General features: G+C 52.5%; 1 protein-coding gene across 4 annotated transcripts in view; it reads right to left on the bottom strand.

Annotated features, from left to right (window-relative positions):
• Nucleotides 1–1,367: 1,367 nt before the first annotated feature.
• Cux1 (cut like homeobox 1) overlaps nt 1,368–17,977 on the bottom strand; it is a 320,437-nt gene continuing 303,827 nt past the window's right edge. For all 4 annotated transcript variants that reach the window (XM_032886317.1, XM_032886318.1, XM_032886315.1 and 1 more), the window contains exons 15-23: nt 10,282–10,409; nt 9,018–9,084; nt 8,370–8,482; nt 7,395–7,511; nt 5,378–5,461; nt 4,649–4,705; nt 3,765–3,845; nt 2,393–2,457; nt 1,368–2,215 (exon numbers count right to left, since the gene is read on the bottom strand). In XM_032886317.1, the coding sequence (XP_032742208.1) occupies nt 2,146–2,215; nt 2,393–2,457; nt 3,765–3,845; nt 4,649–4,705; nt 5,378–5,461; nt 7,395–7,511; nt 8,370–8,482; nt 9,018–9,084; nt 10,282–10,409 (782 nt within the window). In that variant the 3' untranslated portion in view covers nt 1,368–2,145. The remainder of the gene's footprint in view (nt 2,216–2,392; nt 2,458–3,764; nt 3,846–4,648; nt 4,706–5,377; nt 5,462–7,394; nt 7,512–8,369; nt 8,483–9,017; nt 9,085–10,281; nt 10,410–17,977) is intronic.

The raw sequence follows: 17,977 nt of genomic DNA, 5'->3' as shown, positions 1-17,977 counted from the left end.
ATTGGTACTTTGTCTGCATGTACATCTGCGCACCAGATGGCACAAGACGTGTGAGCTGCCATGTGGGTGCTGGGAATTGAACTCAGGACCTTCGGAAGAGCAGTGAGAGCTCAACCACTGAGCCATCTCTCCACTGAGTTACTTTCCACAACCCCCCCCCCTTTTTTTTTTTCCAAGACAGGGTTCTTCTGTGTAGCCCTAGCTGTCCTGGAACTGACTCTGTAGACCAGGCTGGCTTCAAACTCACAGAGATCCACCTGCCCCTGGCTCCTGAGTGTTGGAATCAGGGCGTGCACCATCACGGCTGGCTCCCAGTGAGTCTCGCTTTGTGAGCGGAACAGCCTGGGGAAAGCTGGTTCTCAGAGCACTGGAGGATGATGGGATGGCTTTGGTGCATTTGGCAAGCAGAGACCCAAGAAGGGGCATGCTTCACACATAGCTCTGGGGCACAGAGAAATGGAAGCAGGGACTTTCCAGGAGCTGATATGGAGGTGACATGAGCCTGTTGGCACATGCCAGGCCCTCAGCCATGGCTCGTCTGACTAACTGATGAGTACTCTGTGATGTGTGGGTTTAAGAGCCAGTGTTGTTGTTATAGCTCAGACTGAAGTAATGATCCTGACTGCTGGGAATCTTTCTGTCAGGTGACAGGGGTGGGGACTCTACTCAGGGCCTTGTGCATGCTAGGTAACACTCTACCACTGAGCCACGCCCCCAGCCCCTCCCTGGGGGATTCTAGGCAGGTGCTCTACCACTGAGCCACGCCCCCAGCCCCTCACTGGGGATTCTAGGCAGGGGCTCTACCACTGAGCCACGCCCCCAGTCCCTCCCTGGGGGATTCTCAGGGGCTACCACTGAGCCATGCCCCCAGCCCCTCCCTGGGGGATTCTAGGCAGGGACTCTACCACTGAGCCACGCCCCCAGCCCCTCCCTGGGGGATTCTAGGCAGGGGCTCTACCACTGAGCCATGCCCCCAGCCCCTCACTGGGGGATTCTAGGCAGGGGCTCTACCACTGAGCCACGCCCCCAGCCCCTCCCTGGGGGATTCTAGGCAGGGCTCTATCACTGAGCCACACCCCCAACCCCTAACTAAGGGGTTTCTAGGCTGTAACGCTGAGTTAGATCTAATAGGTTGTTTGGGAATAAAGAATATATTTCTGGTTTGGGTGGGGGCTGTACTCAACAGACTCTATGGTCTGGGTTCCAGGAAAGCTCTGGACACACTCATAGCATTCTTGGGTATAGGAAGAATCGGGGAGAGCCTACCTACATGCCTGGCAAGCTCCAGGGGCCTGGTGCTGCAGGCACCTACTAGCCTCTCAGATACCCAGCGTTCAACTGAGGAGTCACAGAATACAAGGCCCCACTGTGGCTGCAATAATTCTTTATTTCATGCGAAGCTGAAGAAAAAGATCAAATCCAGCGGAGGAAGATCTGAGGTCCTGAGAGTTGGCCTTGTTATCATGGCCCAGGACAAGTTTTGCTGGGGCCTCTGGGACCATGTCTGTTGTGGTGCCTGAGGCACAGGGGCCTCATTGGAGAGACTTCCTCTTCTAGAAACCAAAATATTTTGCCAAAGAAGCAAGCAGAACTCAAATCATGGACTGGGTGCAGGGAAGGGGTAGTGGAAACCATCCCGCCCTCTGGGGCTCCCTGACTTGGAGACTGCGGTTAAGGTTGTATCAAAGCCGCCTCCCGCCCTGCCGGGGAATAGGGCGGATGAGAAGTCTGGGGCCTAGAAGACTCCCACCTATTTTATTGTGTGGCAGGGTCCTACGAGAGCCTATAGGAATGCCGGAGTGGGTGCTGACAATCTGTATCACAGTCAGAAAGCTCTGCCACCAGGGCTAGAGGTTCTGATGTGGGTGGAGCCCAGGTCAGGTGACTAGACCGAGGGCGGAGCCTCAGGGGGTCCAGCCTAGCTGGTTGCTAGGGGTTGTTTGAACCTTGGGGCTCCAATGGGGTTGTGACAACCTTTGAAAGGGGTTCTAGAGGCTCTGAGCTTCCGGCAGCTGTTGGATGAGGGCAGAGACAGTTTCCGTGGGGGATTTTTTTGTGGGGGGAAGGGGAAGGCTATGTCATTAGAAGCAGCTGATCAAGCAAGGGACGGGGCAGCAGCCAATACATCTCCGGTGAGCCTGGGGGTCACTGCCATAAGTCGCCAGCTGCTGCTCCATTGTCACTCTCATGGAATTTGTGCAGATGATCGGCGAACCTGAGGGGACAGGAGCACAGCTGAGACAGTGTCGAAGAGGGGTGATCACAGGGCTGGGGACACTCGGACGGGCGCTAGGCTAGAGGCTGGAGCAGCAGCAGTCATGGAGCTTGGAGCTGCTGCTCGGGGTTCTGGGGGCTTGGCTGTCAGTTTGGGGAGGCCAGGACACATTCTTACTTCTTGGCGCAGGTGGCAGCACAGTCTCTCTCCACGCTCTCACTCCACGCCAGCTTGTACAGCACCTGGTCAGGCAGAGACACCGTGAGCTATCTGCCCTGCCTCACGACAATTCTCACTGTCACCCACAGCCGTTAGGCCTGCTCCCTGTGGGGCAGAAAGGTTGCCATGGCCCAGCTGGATGGCCTGGGAGATACTCCTGAGCCAACCTACTTCCCAGATGCTTAGAAGCAGACACAGCTCTTCCAGTTACTCTCCTAACAGTGTGGGCATATTCAATGTGAACACCAGACTTGGAACCCAGGCTAGCATTAGGGCTATGCTTCACTATGCCTAGCAGGGGGCAGTGGCTCCTGATGCTGGAGCCTTCTATGCCCACACTTATCCCTCCATTTGGTGGACGGAACCCTCACACAGCCTGTGTCCTGGGATTGTCCTCAGCCCACTATAAAGAGTCTCTGTACCTGGGCAAACAGTTGCGCATGGGCCTTCTCTTCTGTGTAGCCCACTGTTCCCTGGGGATCTAGTTAGGCCTACCTTTTTGTTTTCACCTGCCTTAACCTTCCACCAATGCTGGAAATGGAACCTAGGGGCTTATACATGCTAGGCAAGCAACATAATTCTGAGCCACGCCCCTAGCCCCTCATTGGGGGATTCTAGGCAGGGCTCTACCACTGAGCCACACCCCCAGTCCCTCACTGGGGATTCTAGGCAGGGGCTCTACCACTGAGCCACGCCCCCAGCCCCTCACTGGGGATTCTAGGCAGGGGCTCTACCACTGAGCCACGCTCCCATCCCCTCACTGGGGGATTCTAGGCAGGAGTTCTACCACTGAGCCACACCCCCCAGCCCCTCACTGGGGATTCTAGGCAGGGGCTCTACCACTGAGCCACGCCCCCAGCCCCTCACTGGGGATTCTAGGCAGGGGCTCTACCACTGAGCCACAGCCCCCAGCCCCTCACTGGAGGATTCTAGGCAGGGGCTCTCCCACTGAACTATATCTCCACTCCTACTTTTACTTTTTGAGAGAAGGTCTCAGTCAATTGTCTAGAGTGTCTTCAGACATGCTATGTAAACCAGGTAGAACTTAAATTTGTGATCCTCCTGCTTCAGCCTACTTCGTAGTTGGGATGATAGGCCTTCATCTCTATGCCCAGTTCCTTACTCATCTTCCCACAAAACCCTTGCAGGACTCCTCTCCAGAGTAGCTTGGCTGTGTCCCAGCCATGGGGCCCGATATTGGCATGGAGACAGGGGAGAGCTAGAGTGAAGGACGTGGCATCAGGCAGTCTCTGGAAATCCTCCACACTGTAACAGCGCCCTGCCACCCAGAAAGGCTTGGGGACATCACTGGCATTATGTGCGTGCTCACCAGAAAGACCAGACAGTGCAGGAACAAGGTGTAGAAGAAGCCAATGGTGCGGGCCATTTTGTTGGAGAGAATCAGACGCCCCTGCAGGCAAATGAGGGGGGAGGGTGGGTAAGGCAGGGTTGCTCTGTGCTGCTTCCTGCAGGTTTGTAGACAGGGGAAGGGAGGGGCTGGCAGAGCCCTACTTCCCCCGGGGATGAATAGGGATACCGAGGCTATAGAGGTAAGTTCTCTGCATGTACGTGTGTGCACACATGTCTGTGGAAGCCAGAAGTCGGTGTCAGGTGTCTTCTTTAATCACACCCCACTTTCTTTATTTTACTGAGACAGGCTCTTTAGTCGGGCTCGCCTGGAACTCGCCATGTATGTGTGTGGCTTTGATCACACAGAGATCTGCCTGCTTCTGCCGTGCTGCCCACTATGCCTGCATCCACTTGTTGTTGTTGTTGCTGTTGTTTGTTTGTTTAAAGACAAGGTCTCTTTGAGAACCCGCAGCCCAGATTTGGCTAAGCCTCCTCCACCACCACCACCACCCCACACCCCACACCCCTACCCCCACCTTCCGATAATGCTGGGTTCAGGGGCTTGTGGTGGCACCAGGCAGTTTCACATGGGTGCCATGTGAACTCAACTTAAACTCAAGTCCTGTGAGCTCGGCAAACACTTCATCTGCAGCGCAACTGACACCCAGCACTAGATACAGTTTCTGGTCAATGGTGCCCCCTGCAGGCCAGTGTCCGAAACTACAGGCAACGAGGCTCTCCAAGGAGCTGTCCCAGAGGTGGTCACACAGCAGGGCCCAGAAGAGGCTCTGTGTGATCTGGGAGCTTCTTCAGAGGGGACGAAGACCAAAGACACCATAGACAGATACAAGAGTATGGACTCACCATGCCAAGTGTGGCCTTGTCCCAGGGGCTCAGGCCCAGGTATTTTCTCTGCCGCTCCTGAAGGACAGAGACATGAAGGAAGGGTCCCACAGAGAGAGGAGGCCCTACCTGTGTCAGGCTGCCTGAATCTTGATGTCACTTTACAACACCGGAGGGCTGCCAGGGATTCCCTGGGTGCCGAATCTGTGTCACACTCAATATGACAGCCTGGGCTCCCAGTCTAGCAGGTCCTTCTTCCTGTAGGAAAGTCCCTCACGGGCACAGCTTCTGTCATTTAGGGGCGAGGGGGCGTGGGCTGGCTCCTGTGACCAGTCACCTCTGTCACAGGGAGTTGTGACCCTTTTGGGGCTTGAATGACCCTTTTACAGGGGTCACCTAAGATCATTCTGCAAATGAGATATTTATATTACAATTCATAGCAGTAGCAAAATTACAGAAATGATTTTAAGGTTGGCGGTCACAACATGAGGAACTGTAGTAAAGGACCGCAGCACTGGGAAGGCTGAGAACCGCTGCTGTACACTGGCACACACTGTACATTACACCTGAGGTGGGCAGAGGTGGCTCGGCAGTTCGGGAGGGCGTGCATGAGTAGGCAGGGCATAGGGAGCGAAGGACACTATTTTATAGCTCTACGGCTGAGTCAGGCCCACAGACCCTCATGGAGGAGTCCAGGTTGCACTGTCCTCCTGAGCTACATTCTCAGCCCTGGAGTCCCTACTCACGAACCCTCTTGCTGAAGGAGGAGAAAGGGTCCAGGCGTTCCTCGTACTGGGAGGAGTACCGCAGCTCTGTGTCGTCACTGCCGATACCCTGCACGGGGAAGAAGATGTATGCAGTCACCGGGGGTTGGGAAGCTGGGCTCCAGGGAGGACAGGATTAGAGCTGGGAGCGGGTGCTAGGATGCCAGTGCTCATACGGCCAGGCCAGCGCCTTATGGCACGGTCGGGCTTCTGAGTTCTCTTTCCTCATTTCCCAGCCCCAAGGCTGGCATCACAGCACCTCTGGGGAGCTAAATCTTAGAAAGGCTGGAAAGTAGAAGTCAGAGCTGTTCCCAGTGCGAGGGGCAGTTTTGTGTACGTGTGTTTTCGGGAACCTTGAACTTCCGGCCTTCTGTGAGCCTCCTATCTCAGCCTCCCAAGAAGTTAGGATCACAGGTGAGTCCCACTGAACTAGACTGAAAGGGCCTGAGGTACCCAGGAGGCACACTTCCCAACAGCCCCTGTAGGCTCTGGTTTGCGGAGTCCGGGTGCCCTCTAGTGGCTTAAAAATGGTTCTTGCTTCAATTGAGTGGGAATGGTGCCGCTGGGCCACAGATGTCTCAGCTTCCCCTCTCCCATGATTTCTTTTCTTTCGTGTGTCTCTGTGCATGTGTGCACGCGTACGTGTGCAAGCATGGAGCCCCTGAGGTTAGGAGTCTTTCTCGATTACACTCCACTTATTCACGGAGGCAAGCCTTCTCGCTTGGACTAGAGCTTGTCTTTACGGCTAGCCTAGCTAAAGCGTCTGCCTTCGGAACTCTGGCTGCCACACCTCGCTGGCATTTACGTGGGAGTCGGGGGCCTGAACTCTAGTCCGCAGGTTTGCATGGCAAGCATTTTACCCCTGGAGCCATCTCCCCGCTCTTTGTATTACCCTCTGTCTTCCCTGAGGTGCAGAAAGGGTTTCTGTGTGCACGGTAGACCCTGCCTGGGAGGCCTGGGGCTGAAAGAAACTGCCTCAACGAACAGGCTACTTGGGGGTGCACATTATAGATGGTCTTTTTATTCTTATGTTTGTCTAAAATGTAGTTTTATGTGCACACGTGGTTTGTCTACATGTATGTATGTGTGCTACATGTGAGCAGTGCCCACAGAGTCAGAAAAGGGTGTCTCTCCAATGGTTCCTATCTGCTTTAGACAGAGTTTCATTACATAGTCTAGGCTGGGCTCAGATTGGTGAGCCTTCCGTGTCTGCCTCCCACCATCGTCAGGTACTACGATGCCTGGACAATTTGAAACATTTATGTGGGGGGATGGAGATGGCTCAGCGGTTAGGAGAACCAGCTACTTTTCCAGAGGACCTGAGTTCGATTCCCAACACCCACACAGAGTCTATAACTCCAGTTCCAGTGGATCCAGTGCCCCTTTCAGGCCTCCTTGGGTACCAGGCACACATGTAGCATAGAGACATACATGGAAGCAAGATGCCCATAAACATAAAGTAAAAATATATGATCTTAAAGTTTTTGCTTTTATTTTTATTTAAAACACACCAATTCAAGCTAGGAATAGTGTGATACATGCATGTAATCCTAGCACTTGGCAGGTAGAGGCAGGAAGGTTGGAAGTTCAAGGCCAGCCTCAGTTACACAGTAAGTCTGAGGCTAGCCTGAGGTACATGTTACACGTTTAGCACACAGGTATTAAATCCCCAGGTCTAGGGTGAGCTAGCAGAATTGCTGAATTACAGAGAGGCGGCTGGAACTAGAAAGGTCTTGGTTGAGGACCGCTGACTTAGGCTTGCCACCTCCTTGCTGGTTCGAATGAACATCTATAAGGTTTCTCTCCCATGCACAGAGTGGACATGTGACAGGTGGAAAGGGGGGTGGATGTCTTTTGGGGTCCCCCTGGTGCTGACCACCCAGTGGATTACCGCCTAACCCTCCCTACTCTTGCCTCAGGTGCTTGGACAGCCTCCCACCCCGTCTATAGTTTCTCTGGGACTAACAAGAGTGTGCGTGGGGTGGGGTGGGGCGGGGACTTACCCGGCCAGGGTAACTCTGCAAGAACTTGATCTTCTCAAAAAGCTTGATGTTGTCGGCACGCAGGCTGTCCAGCTCGCTCTGCAGGGCCTGGATGGTGTGCTGGGCCATACGGCTCTCCTGTGAATAGGGTCAGGACAAGGGTGGACAAAAGAGAGATTTGCTTGGGGCCTTTTCTGTGCCCAAGTATATATAGCCTTGGTGTGTGCATGTTTGTATGTGTGTGTGTATGTGTGTGTGTATTCGTGCCTATGTGTGTGTGTATGTATGTGTGTATTTGTGCCTATGTGTGTGCCTGTGTGTGTGTGCGCACCTGTGTGTGTGTGTGTATGTGTGTGTGTGCTGTGTGTGTGTGTGTATTTGTGCCTATGTGTGTGCACATGCCTGTGTGTATTGCTAAGTCACATCCCAGCTTTACCCCTGACTTATATCTTCAGTCCTTTTCTTTTCTTGAAACAGGGTCTTTCTAAATTGCCCAGGCTGGCTCTGAATTTAAGATATTCTCCTGTTTCAGCCTCTTCAAAAAATGGAATTATAGACCTGTGCCACCAGTCCTGTCCTTCTTATTGGGGTCAGCTCTACTCTCTCCCATCCATTCTGTTTCCCCACTTTACAATGTGCTGTAGATATTCCTTTGGGTGGTTGAACCCAGAAGCTTTCTGTCTGAGTAGCCCACATACCCTTGACTCTTGTGGTGACTCATTCCTGCTCAAAGCATCTGTGGGTATTCCAGTCAGGCAGTCTGGTGCCCACCCTTGTGTCTTGTGTCCTATGTCTCCTTTTTCCAACCCTGAAAAAATCCCTAATGTTTTTTACTTTGAGTTTTTGAATACTTCTTAAAGCCCCAAATGGTGTAGCCTCCTCCGGGAAGTCTCAGCTGCATGGATACATCTAATCCTATTGCTGTTTAAGTGTCTTTCTACATTTGTGCCCTCAGATTTGAAGCCTACGGGGGACAGGAAGTAGGGTGGTACTCACAGCCTCCAGCTCTTGGTTCCGGGTGCGGAAACGTTCCCTTTGGCTGGAGATGATGGAAAGTAGGGAGTCCACCTGACCTTCTGGAAGGGTCCCAGTGGATGACACTGAGGGTCCTAGGAGGTAACAGAAAATGGCCTGGAGTGTAAGGATGGTGCCCTGCTCTCCATCTGTACTGACAGAGAGCCTAACATTCCCTTCCCATGACTCTTGAGTTGAACGGAGCCTTGCATCTGTCAGGTGAGCCGCGGTTGGGGGTGCCCCATTTAAGATCTGTTTTAACAGCTCCAAATGCAGTAGTGGAGATGGTGACAGTGAGGAGGGTGGAAGGCCAGAGAAGCACGGGCGCACTGAGGCCACTGGGGAGCCACGAGCAGCCCACGTCACCCTGGCTGGCCAGGACCTTGGGTTCTGGCCTGGACACTGCAGAAGGTGGCTCTCCCTCTGACGCTGGGAGCTGTCCTGCTGTATTTCTTTACTGAGGTCACTGGCGAGCCATGGGGACAGTGGCTACATTGCTGGGACAGACAGGCCCCTTCTTTCTTGGAGGGAGAATATAAACATTGGGAATCTGAGTTCTTAACAGGCTCTGGGTGTTCCCCCTGGCCCCTAACTCCTTGGGTGTATGTTCTTTGGCCAGTCCTTCCTCACCATAAAACAGAGCTGTGGCCTCCTTGATGGGCTCTGGAATCTTCTCTAGGCCTTGCTCGGAAGCTCCCTGTAGGGTAAGAAGGAGAAGATGAGACTTATTTGCCATATTGTGGGAATTTTCAAGGGTGGGACCTGGAGCACGTGAGTCAGATTGCCTGGTTGCAGAAAGGCCTCTATCAGACCCTGGGTGTGGGCAGGCCTGCAGCCACTCTGGTAGCCTAGCTCCCCCCTGCACAGACTGTGCCCTGGTGTGTGGCCTTACTACTGTGACCTAGGGTCTTCCAGCTGCCCTTTCCAGCACGGCTCCTCATTCCTCACACGGCAGGTGGCAGGCAGGCAAGGAGGCTCAGCAGGTAAGGCCAAGGGTGAGGTCAACCTCTAGAGCCACCTGGGGGAAGGTGAGAGCTCCTGCAGACGGTCCTCTGGCCGCCCGATAGGTTACTCGGTCTTTCTCTCTCTCATGCATGCATGCATGCATGAATGAATGAATGAATGAATGAACACATTTAATAAAAATTAAAATGAGGAGTCTGAAGAGACGGCTAAGATGTTAAGGGGCTGCCCTTCCAGAGGCCCCAGATTCGATCCCCAGCACCCACACACAGATAGCACACAACTGTCCCAAGCTCTAGTTCCAGGGGGACCTAACGAGTCTTCTGGACTCTGCGGGCACTGCATGCCTGTGGTGTAGGCATACATGTAGGCAATATCTATATACATTAAAAAAAAAAATAAAACCCTCGGGCTGGAGAGATGGCTCAGTGGTTAAGAGCACTGACTGCTCTTCCAGAGGTCCTGAGTTCAAATCCCAGCAACCACATGGTGGCTCACAGCCATCTGTAATGAGATCTGATGCCCTCTTCTGGTGTGTCTGAAGACAGCTACAGTGTACTTATATAAATAAATAATAAAATAAATAAATAAAAGTTAAAAAAAAACCCTCAAAAAGCAAAATGACAAGTGGCCCCTTTAGGCACCCGTGTTTGCAGGACGTGGGCCGATCAGCTATGCAGTTGGGCCCATGTGACCTAGCCTCTGACTAGAACTTTAAGTGCTTGGACACAGGCTAGCACTAGGCCTCAGGGTGCTTTCTACTAGTTGGAGCAAACCATGTGCCATCTGCTGTGGGGCTAGAAAAAAGGTGTCGTGCATGGGGCAGTAAGACCCCTGTGAGGAGGCCAGGGAGATGGCTGTGGACTTGGGAGGTGAGTATTTCTGGCTTTGGGGACACACACTGGGGTGAGCAGGGCAGACAGAGGCTCACCTCAGCATCAGGGCGTTGGATGGACTGGATGGTGCTGAGGTCCTGCTCCAAGCGAGCGATCAGCTCCTTCTGCTCAACTGCCTTGGCTGTGGCCTCAGTGAGATGGATCTGCAGCTCCGCACAGCGCCCTGTGGTGAAAGGAAGACAAGGCTGTTAGATGAGTCCAAGGACACAGGGATCCTAGGTAACTTGCAGACAAACTGAACTTTGAAAGCACGAACACCTGAGAGCTCTGTCTGCCTCCTCTACCCCTGCACGGCCCCACAGGCTGGTGCCCCGGGACACTTAGAGGTAGGGGGCAGGCAGGGAGCTGTTCCAACCTGGGAACTGCCAACAGATATGTCTCCACTGCATTAACATCAGATGCAATGGTGGAGATAGAGGTGGTAGTGGTAGTGGGGTGACCACCCATGTCTCCTCACCAGGAACCCTAGTCTTTCTCCTAACGAAGAGCAGGGGTTTTAGCAAGAAAGCACAACTCCCTCCCCTCCTGATGCCACAAGAACCCAAGGTCTTGAACATTGAGGGGTTGGGAAAACTCTCTGCTGCTGAGCCACGCCCCCAGCCCCTCCCTGGGGGATTCTAGGCAGGGGCTCTACCACTGAGCCACGCCCCCAGCCCCTCCCTGGGGAATTCTAGGCAGGGGCTCTACCACTGAGCGTTCCCTGTACCTCAACTTTTGGCAGGTGCATCACTTTTCCTGTCTTTTATTTATAAAACCTGCTACAGTAGGGGGTGGAGAGATGGGCTGTCTTTAGAGCTCTTGCAGATGGCCTAGGTTCATTTCCTAGCATCCACATGGTGGCATCTGTAACTCCAGTTCCGGGGGATCCCACACCCTTATCTGACTTCTGCAGGCACCAGGCACACATGTGGTGCACATGCATACATGGAGGTAAAACACTTAAACACATTAAACAAATACATAAAGAAATGAAACAAAGCCCTGACAAGAAACGTCACTCTAGGTCCCACCTATGGCCACCAGGGGGCAGTGTGGCCTCAGAAGTCCCAAGGCTCCTGTGAGCCCTGACAGGAAACCGTTCAAGTTCTGGCTAGCCTTAGTGCGCCTCTGCCAAACCGACAGTCTGGCAAGCAGGAGTGTCAGAGCATGATGGCTGGGCCCTGGGCCTGGGCTGAGGGAAGCGCACTGTCATCTCGATGCGTATCCCTTTCTGCACCTCGATGGTCTGGTCGTTGGGGAGAGACGGCACAGGCTTTACAGGACACTCTCGGCCTGTTCCCACACACCCCCACTGTCTAGACTCTGAATGGCTGTCATTCTATCGGGCTACGAGGTGAGCTGGTATTGGTGGCAGTATGCAGGTGTAGAATCTACCTCCTCACTGTACAGTGCAAATTCAGGGGCACAGACAGACAGAAGCATTGAGACAAAGGGAGAAGACAGCCACAGAAAGCCAACAGGGCTGTGGGTATCATTTACAGACGGCAAGACAGGTGGAAGGGAGGGACGGGCTCAGTTTCTGAATATCCACCAACTAGTCCCATAAGACCCACGAATGGCCCCATAGTAAAGGACCTGTGCCCTGGGCTAGAGGGACAGGGCTGAGGGGAAGCCATCCTGAATCCATCCTGAATGACCGGGGGTCCCTAAAAAAGTGTGCAAATCATCACAGGGACGTACCAGGGACCCAGGGAACCCTGCTGCACCATTGCCTGGGGCTTGGGTCAGATTCTTTGGCCCACTTGTTTTATTTGTCACCAGTCTGTGGCCATTTCATCATGGGAATGACCGGAAGCTCCCAGAGGTGCCCAAGGACACAGAAGAGGGGAGTGTCCGAGTGAGAAGAAGGAAGGTCCTTACGAATACCAGAGACATTCTAGCCATGTGTGAAGCACCCGAGAGCAGACAGGCCTTAGGCTGGCCCAGGCCAGCTGGAGGCAGGGCCTGCTCCCCACAGAATGATGTGTTGAGCTGACCTGAGACCTTACCACTGTGGCTGAAAATGTTCCCTGATAGTGTGGCAGCCAGCAGTGACCGGCTCTTGGTTAGGGTTGTCCCTGAAAACATGGCTTTGAGGGGTGGTCATTTCGGATGTGCTGCTGAACTAGGGCACAGTGAGGAGGCTGGCAGAGCAGGGCAGGGAGCTCGTGGCGGTGGGCTGAAGGGACAGGGACTAGGGCTTTCTGTGTTGCAACCTGTCACTCCGCACGGGGAGAAGCCTAACACCTGTGATGATGAATAACACACACCGAACTTGACGGGGTCTCTACCTGTCTAGGAGAAAACTCCCTGGTGCATCTATGAGAAGTTTCTAGACCGTGTTGACTGAAGAGGGAAGACCCACCCTGGATGTGGGCAGCACCATCTTATGGATTGGTGTCTCACACTGCATAAAAAGGCTGAACCCCAGCCTTCCTCTCTCTCTGCGCCATGTCTCTCCTGCTATGAAGGACCGTACCTTTAGCCTCCGAGCCCAAATAAATGTCTCCTCCCTTAAGTTCCCTTTGTCTGGTTTTTGTTGCAGCAATGATGGCTGAGGCTGCCCTGTCAGATGGCGGCAGGGGCATGCATACCAGCATGTTTTGGTCATGTCTCTATATGGCTATGTGGTGGTAAGGGAAGGTCCTGAGCTAGAATGTTCCAGAACTGAGCTTGAACTCCAGGCCTGCTCTCTAGGGAGTTCATGACCTTGGGCAAACTCTCTGACTTGGGCAGGTCAACTTCAGGGTGACAGTAGGAGGGAATGTTTGAACCCAGGAGAGAAAGTATGGGCCTAGGCCTGGAACCCTCAAATGGGGACGGGGTGGGCAGCAGCTCGGGGTGGCTCTTGGTGTTGTGAAGCATCTGTGAATGGCTAGGGAGTACTTGGATCTGGGGACCTGGGATTGCACATGGAGGCTAGAGAGACCCTAGCCTAGGAATGGCTGAAGGCAAAGACTCTGAGTAATGGTAGTGGAGCTGTGAACCCTTGGAGGGAGTATGTTCAGGGCCCAGTGGTAGGGGGACAGCCCATGAATAAGGAGAGGGCACAGGGTCTTGTGCTGAGGGCTGGAGATCTGTTGGCAAGGGTATGGTTTAGTTCACACAGGGAAAGCCCAGACCAGCCAGAACGTGGAGGAAGGGCTTTGTACATCTGCAATGATCAGAGAGAGTTGGTGCCCAATGGTGGGGAGCATGCGTGAGAAAGAGGGCACTGGGAAGCAAGGAGCATGCTGTGTGTGTGCTGGGGCTGTGTGAGTGCCGGGTCCAAGAGGCTAAGACTTCCTCACCTCCCTACAAGGGTCTGTGGAGCCTCATTCTGGAAGAATCTGGAAGGGCTTCCTAAGGAAGCGCATCTCACAGAGGTAACGAAAGAAGAATACTATCAAGGCTGGGTCTAAGGAGGGGGCCAGACTGTTATACAGCCTAGGCGTGAGGGTTGAGTGTGGTATTTCATACTTGTAATCCCAGTATAGCAGGATTGTGAGTTCCTGGCTGGTCTGGGCTACACAGTGAGTCCCTGCCTCAAATAAAACAGGGGCTAAGGATATAGCACGGCTTGAGCACTCAGGGTCTGGTAGCATGGCCCAGTGCTTGCCTAGAATCTTTCTCCCAACCCCCATCCATTGGGGATCTGGGATGTGGCTCAGTGGTAGAGCCTGTGACCTAGAATACCCCAGCGACGGGGAGCTGGAGTTGTAGTTCAGCCATAGGACACTTGTGAGGGGATAGGGATGCGACTTCCCTAGCACGCACAAGCTCATGGCTCCATCTCTAGCCACAAAAAACTAATAAATGGGGAATAGGATCACAGGAGGCTGCAGACAGGTCAGGGGCAAGAACTTTATCACACCAGGAGTCAGAGAAGCACAGAGTGTTCTGTCATGGCTGTTCCGATGGCAAGGGACCCCGCTGTGTTATATGAGCTTCCTACAGGCTGGGTAGGGATTGGGGCCTAGTTAATCAGTGCACACTGTGCTGCCTTTACAAGGCCTCATGAACACTGAGGGATGCCTACTGAGTTGTTTTGCCTGCAAATGCCCCAGTGTGCCAAAGGTTCCTTAACAAATTGCTTCCCCTGGTCCCACTGAAGAACCTGTCTACTCTACAATGCCTATCTCAAGACCATCAGTCGGACTTTGCTGTCTGCTACTTTAACTGGATTCGTCCAGACCACTCCTCAGCCCTGCATTTGCTAAGCTGCTTCGGCATCTTGCATCAGCAGTGAGCACCAGGTACTTAACCCTGCCCGCTCCTCAGGTGGCCAGGTTGCTGTTTCTCTCTGCTAAGTTTGGAGTGCAGCTTGGGCAAAGGGTCTCACACACCCCTTCGTTCTTATCAGCGCTGGCTATCATAGACCTTATCTATATGCCTGGGACTCTCTGCTGTATAGCTTACTTGTCCGTTCATCTGCCTCTCTCTCTCTCTCTGAGACAGGGTCTCACTATGGAGCCCAAGCTGCCCTCAAACTCATAGCAGGCTTCTAACCTCAACCTCCTTAATGCTGTGTCGATAGGTGTGCACCACCAGGCCTCTCAAACTAATCCGGTTTGGTATTTAATATGCATCTCAGTCTAAGAGGGTCTGACCTTAAACTTGCTTTTCCTTCCTCCTGGGATCTGCTTTCTCCAGTACCAACCTCTGCTTCTTGGCCCTGTGTCCTGGCCAGCTCTTTGTAGCTATCTAGCAGTGGCTCAGACCAAGCCTTAGTCATTGCTGTCTTCTATTCTAGGTTGGTAGTTCTGGGAATTGAATGCAAGGCCTCACATATGCTAAACAAGCACTCAAACACTAAGCCACGCCCCCAGCCCCTCACTGGGGGATTCTAGGCAGGGGCTCTACCACTGAGCCACACCCCAGCCCCTCATTGGGGGATTCTAGGCAGGGGCTCTACCACTGAGCCACACCCCAGCCCCTCACTGGGGATTCTAGGCAGGGGCTCTACCACTGAGCCACACCCCCAGCCCCTCACTGGGGGATTCTAGGCAGGGGCTCTACCACTGAGCCACACCCCCAGCCCCTCACTGGGGATTCTAGGCAGGGACTCTACCACTGAGCCACGCCCCCAGCCCCTCAATAGGGGATTCTAGGCAGGGGCTCTACCACTGAGCCACACCCCAGACCCTCACTAGAGGATTCTAGGCAGGGGCTCTACCACTGAACCACACCCCAGACCCTCACTGAGGAATCCTGGGGAAGTGCTCTGCTGCTGAGCCACACCTGTAGCCATTTCTGGCCCTACAAGCTCCTGGAGTGGCTTAGTAAGGCCAGACCCAGCTCTCTGCCACCTTATGGGAACCATTGTGAACCATGGCTCCAGTGGGTTTAGTTCTCTCACTAGTGCTGGCCAGCCCCTGAGATGTTCTGTCAAATGCAGTGGACAGAATGCATACAGATAGCTCTCGTTCCAATATACTGCCCCATCTCACAGTCCCACCCTGTACATCTATCTGTAACTGTACTTTCTCAGAGAATCATATTAAGCCTTAATGGTTCTTAACCTTCCTAATGCTGTGACCCTTTAATACAGTTCCTCATGTCCTGGTGACCCCCAACCATAACATTATATTATTGTCACTTCATAACTGTAATATTTCTACTGTTGTGAGTATGATGTAAGTATCTGATATGCAGGCTATCTGATATGTGACCTCCAGAGAGCCTGAGAACCACTGCATTAAGTCCTCTAATTTGATTCAGACCCAGTTATCCTTAGGGAAGGCAGTAAGGCCTATTCCTGGAGGGTTGGCAATGTGCCTACAGTGGGTGAGTCTCCCCGCGGCAGCCTGGAACCTTTCTATCCGCTTTTGCCTCCCAAGTTGGCAGTTTATAAAACAGCTCTACAAAAACATATGCAAAGTTGGGTATCACAGCACATGGCAGGAGACAAGAATCCTAGCACTTGGGAAGTGTAGGCAGGAGAATCAATTGTTCGAGGCCATCCTCACCTATACAGCAAGGGGCACCTGCCTTCGAACAAACAAACAAACATACAAACAAACGGTGGTATAAACTCAGTTGGTAAAGTGCTTACCATCCCCAAAACCCACATTATTTTTTTTAAAGCCAGCTATGGGGCTGGAGAGATGGCTCAGTGGTTAACAGCCCTGGCTGCTCTAGAGGACCCAGGTTCAATTCCCAGCACTCACATGGTGACCAACAACCATCTGTAACACCAGTGCCAACGCCCTCTTCTGCCCCCCCCTTGTGCACCTGGCACGCACATGGTATGCAGAAAAAGGTAAAACCCATATACACAGAACAATAATAACAATAAAATCTAAAAAAGAAAAAAGCCAGTTACAGTGGTGGGTTTGTAATCCCAGGGCTGGCGAGACAGACACAGACAGATCCGTGAGGCTCCCCAGGCAGCCAGGTTAGCTCCAGGCCAATAAGAGATTACTTTAATACACTTGGGGAAGCTTTCTGGGGGGTGGGAGGAGGTGTTTCTTGTATAATTCAATTCGGTTAATAGGTATTTCTGTTCTGAGACGGAATCTTACATACATGTGGCTGGTCTTGTACTGCATAGCTAACAGTGACTTTACACTCTTGACCTTCCTGACCTAGCCTTGCAAATGTGGGATTACGGGCATGGGCTGCCACCATTACTTTGGTTAAGATACCTTTAGAAACAGGGAGGTTGGGGCTAGAGAGATGGCTTAGCAGTTAAGAGCATTTTTTGAGAGTACATGAGTTCAGTTTGCAACACCCACATGGTAGCTCACAAATATTGATTAGTGAATCAAGTTCTAGATCTGATACACTCTGCTGGCCTCCTTGGGCACCAGACATACAAGTGGTACAGAGATACACACATGGGCAAAACACCCATACACATAAAACATATAATTTTTTTCCCCCGGAGCTAAGGACCGAACCCAGGGCCTTGCGCTTGCTAGGCAAGCACTCTACCACTGAGCTAAATCCCCAATCCCAAAATATATAATTTTAAGGGGGGGAGGGCAGCCCTAAACCCAGGTAAGTGGCTTGAGTTGGCGAGCTAGCCCTAAATGAATCCAATACCACCTTGTGGGGCTCTGGTGGTTTCCTGATAATTTTCCAATGGGAGGGGGATGGTGTTTGGAGACAAAGATAGTGACAACTATGTCCCTTGTGTGTCTGAATGAAGCTTCGGGGCTCCTCATAGGAGGAGGGGAAAGCTTGCAGAACTGGATGGTACACAGATGTGTGTGTAGGCAGACCATACGCAGAGCATAAAGAAATCTTTAAAAAAAAGAAAGAATCCAATACTATTAACATTTGCTTTGAAGGTTTCCAGCGTGAAGACATTCCTTTTATATATAACCATTTTGTGTTAAAATCCCAGGCTTACTAAGCCTGAATGTATATGGCCTTGGGTAAGGCTTTTCCAGATGAGACTGCTAAAGATATCATACCTTCCTGCAGAGTTTACCCCATTAGATCCCCCTCAGGAAACACCCTGTGATGTCATCAAACTCCTTGGTAATCTCTGAATGATAACTTTAACACCTACCAACTTCCCACAGATGACACTTATGAACCCAGGAAGAGTGACGTTCTTCAAAGAAGCCCACTCCATGCTTTCTCAAGCATCTTTTTTCTTCTCTTAACCTTTGGCTTAAAGTTGAATGGACAATGTTGGGGCCAGCAAGATGGCTCCTTGGGTAAAGGTGCTTGCCACAAAGCCTGAGAACCAAAGTTCAATCCACAGAAGGAGAGAAATGACTCCCACACTCCCACAGATGATGACCATGTACCCGAATACAC

This window comes from Rattus rattus, chromosome 16, assembly GCF_011064425.1.
Source record: "Rattus rattus isolate New Zealand chromosome 16, Rrattus_CSIRO_v1, whole genome shotgun sequence".
Lineage (NCBI taxonomy): Eukaryota > Metazoa > Chordata > Mammalia > Rodentia > Muridae > Rattus > Rattus rattus.
This window is presented reverse-complemented; position numbering and strand designations above follow the sequence as displayed.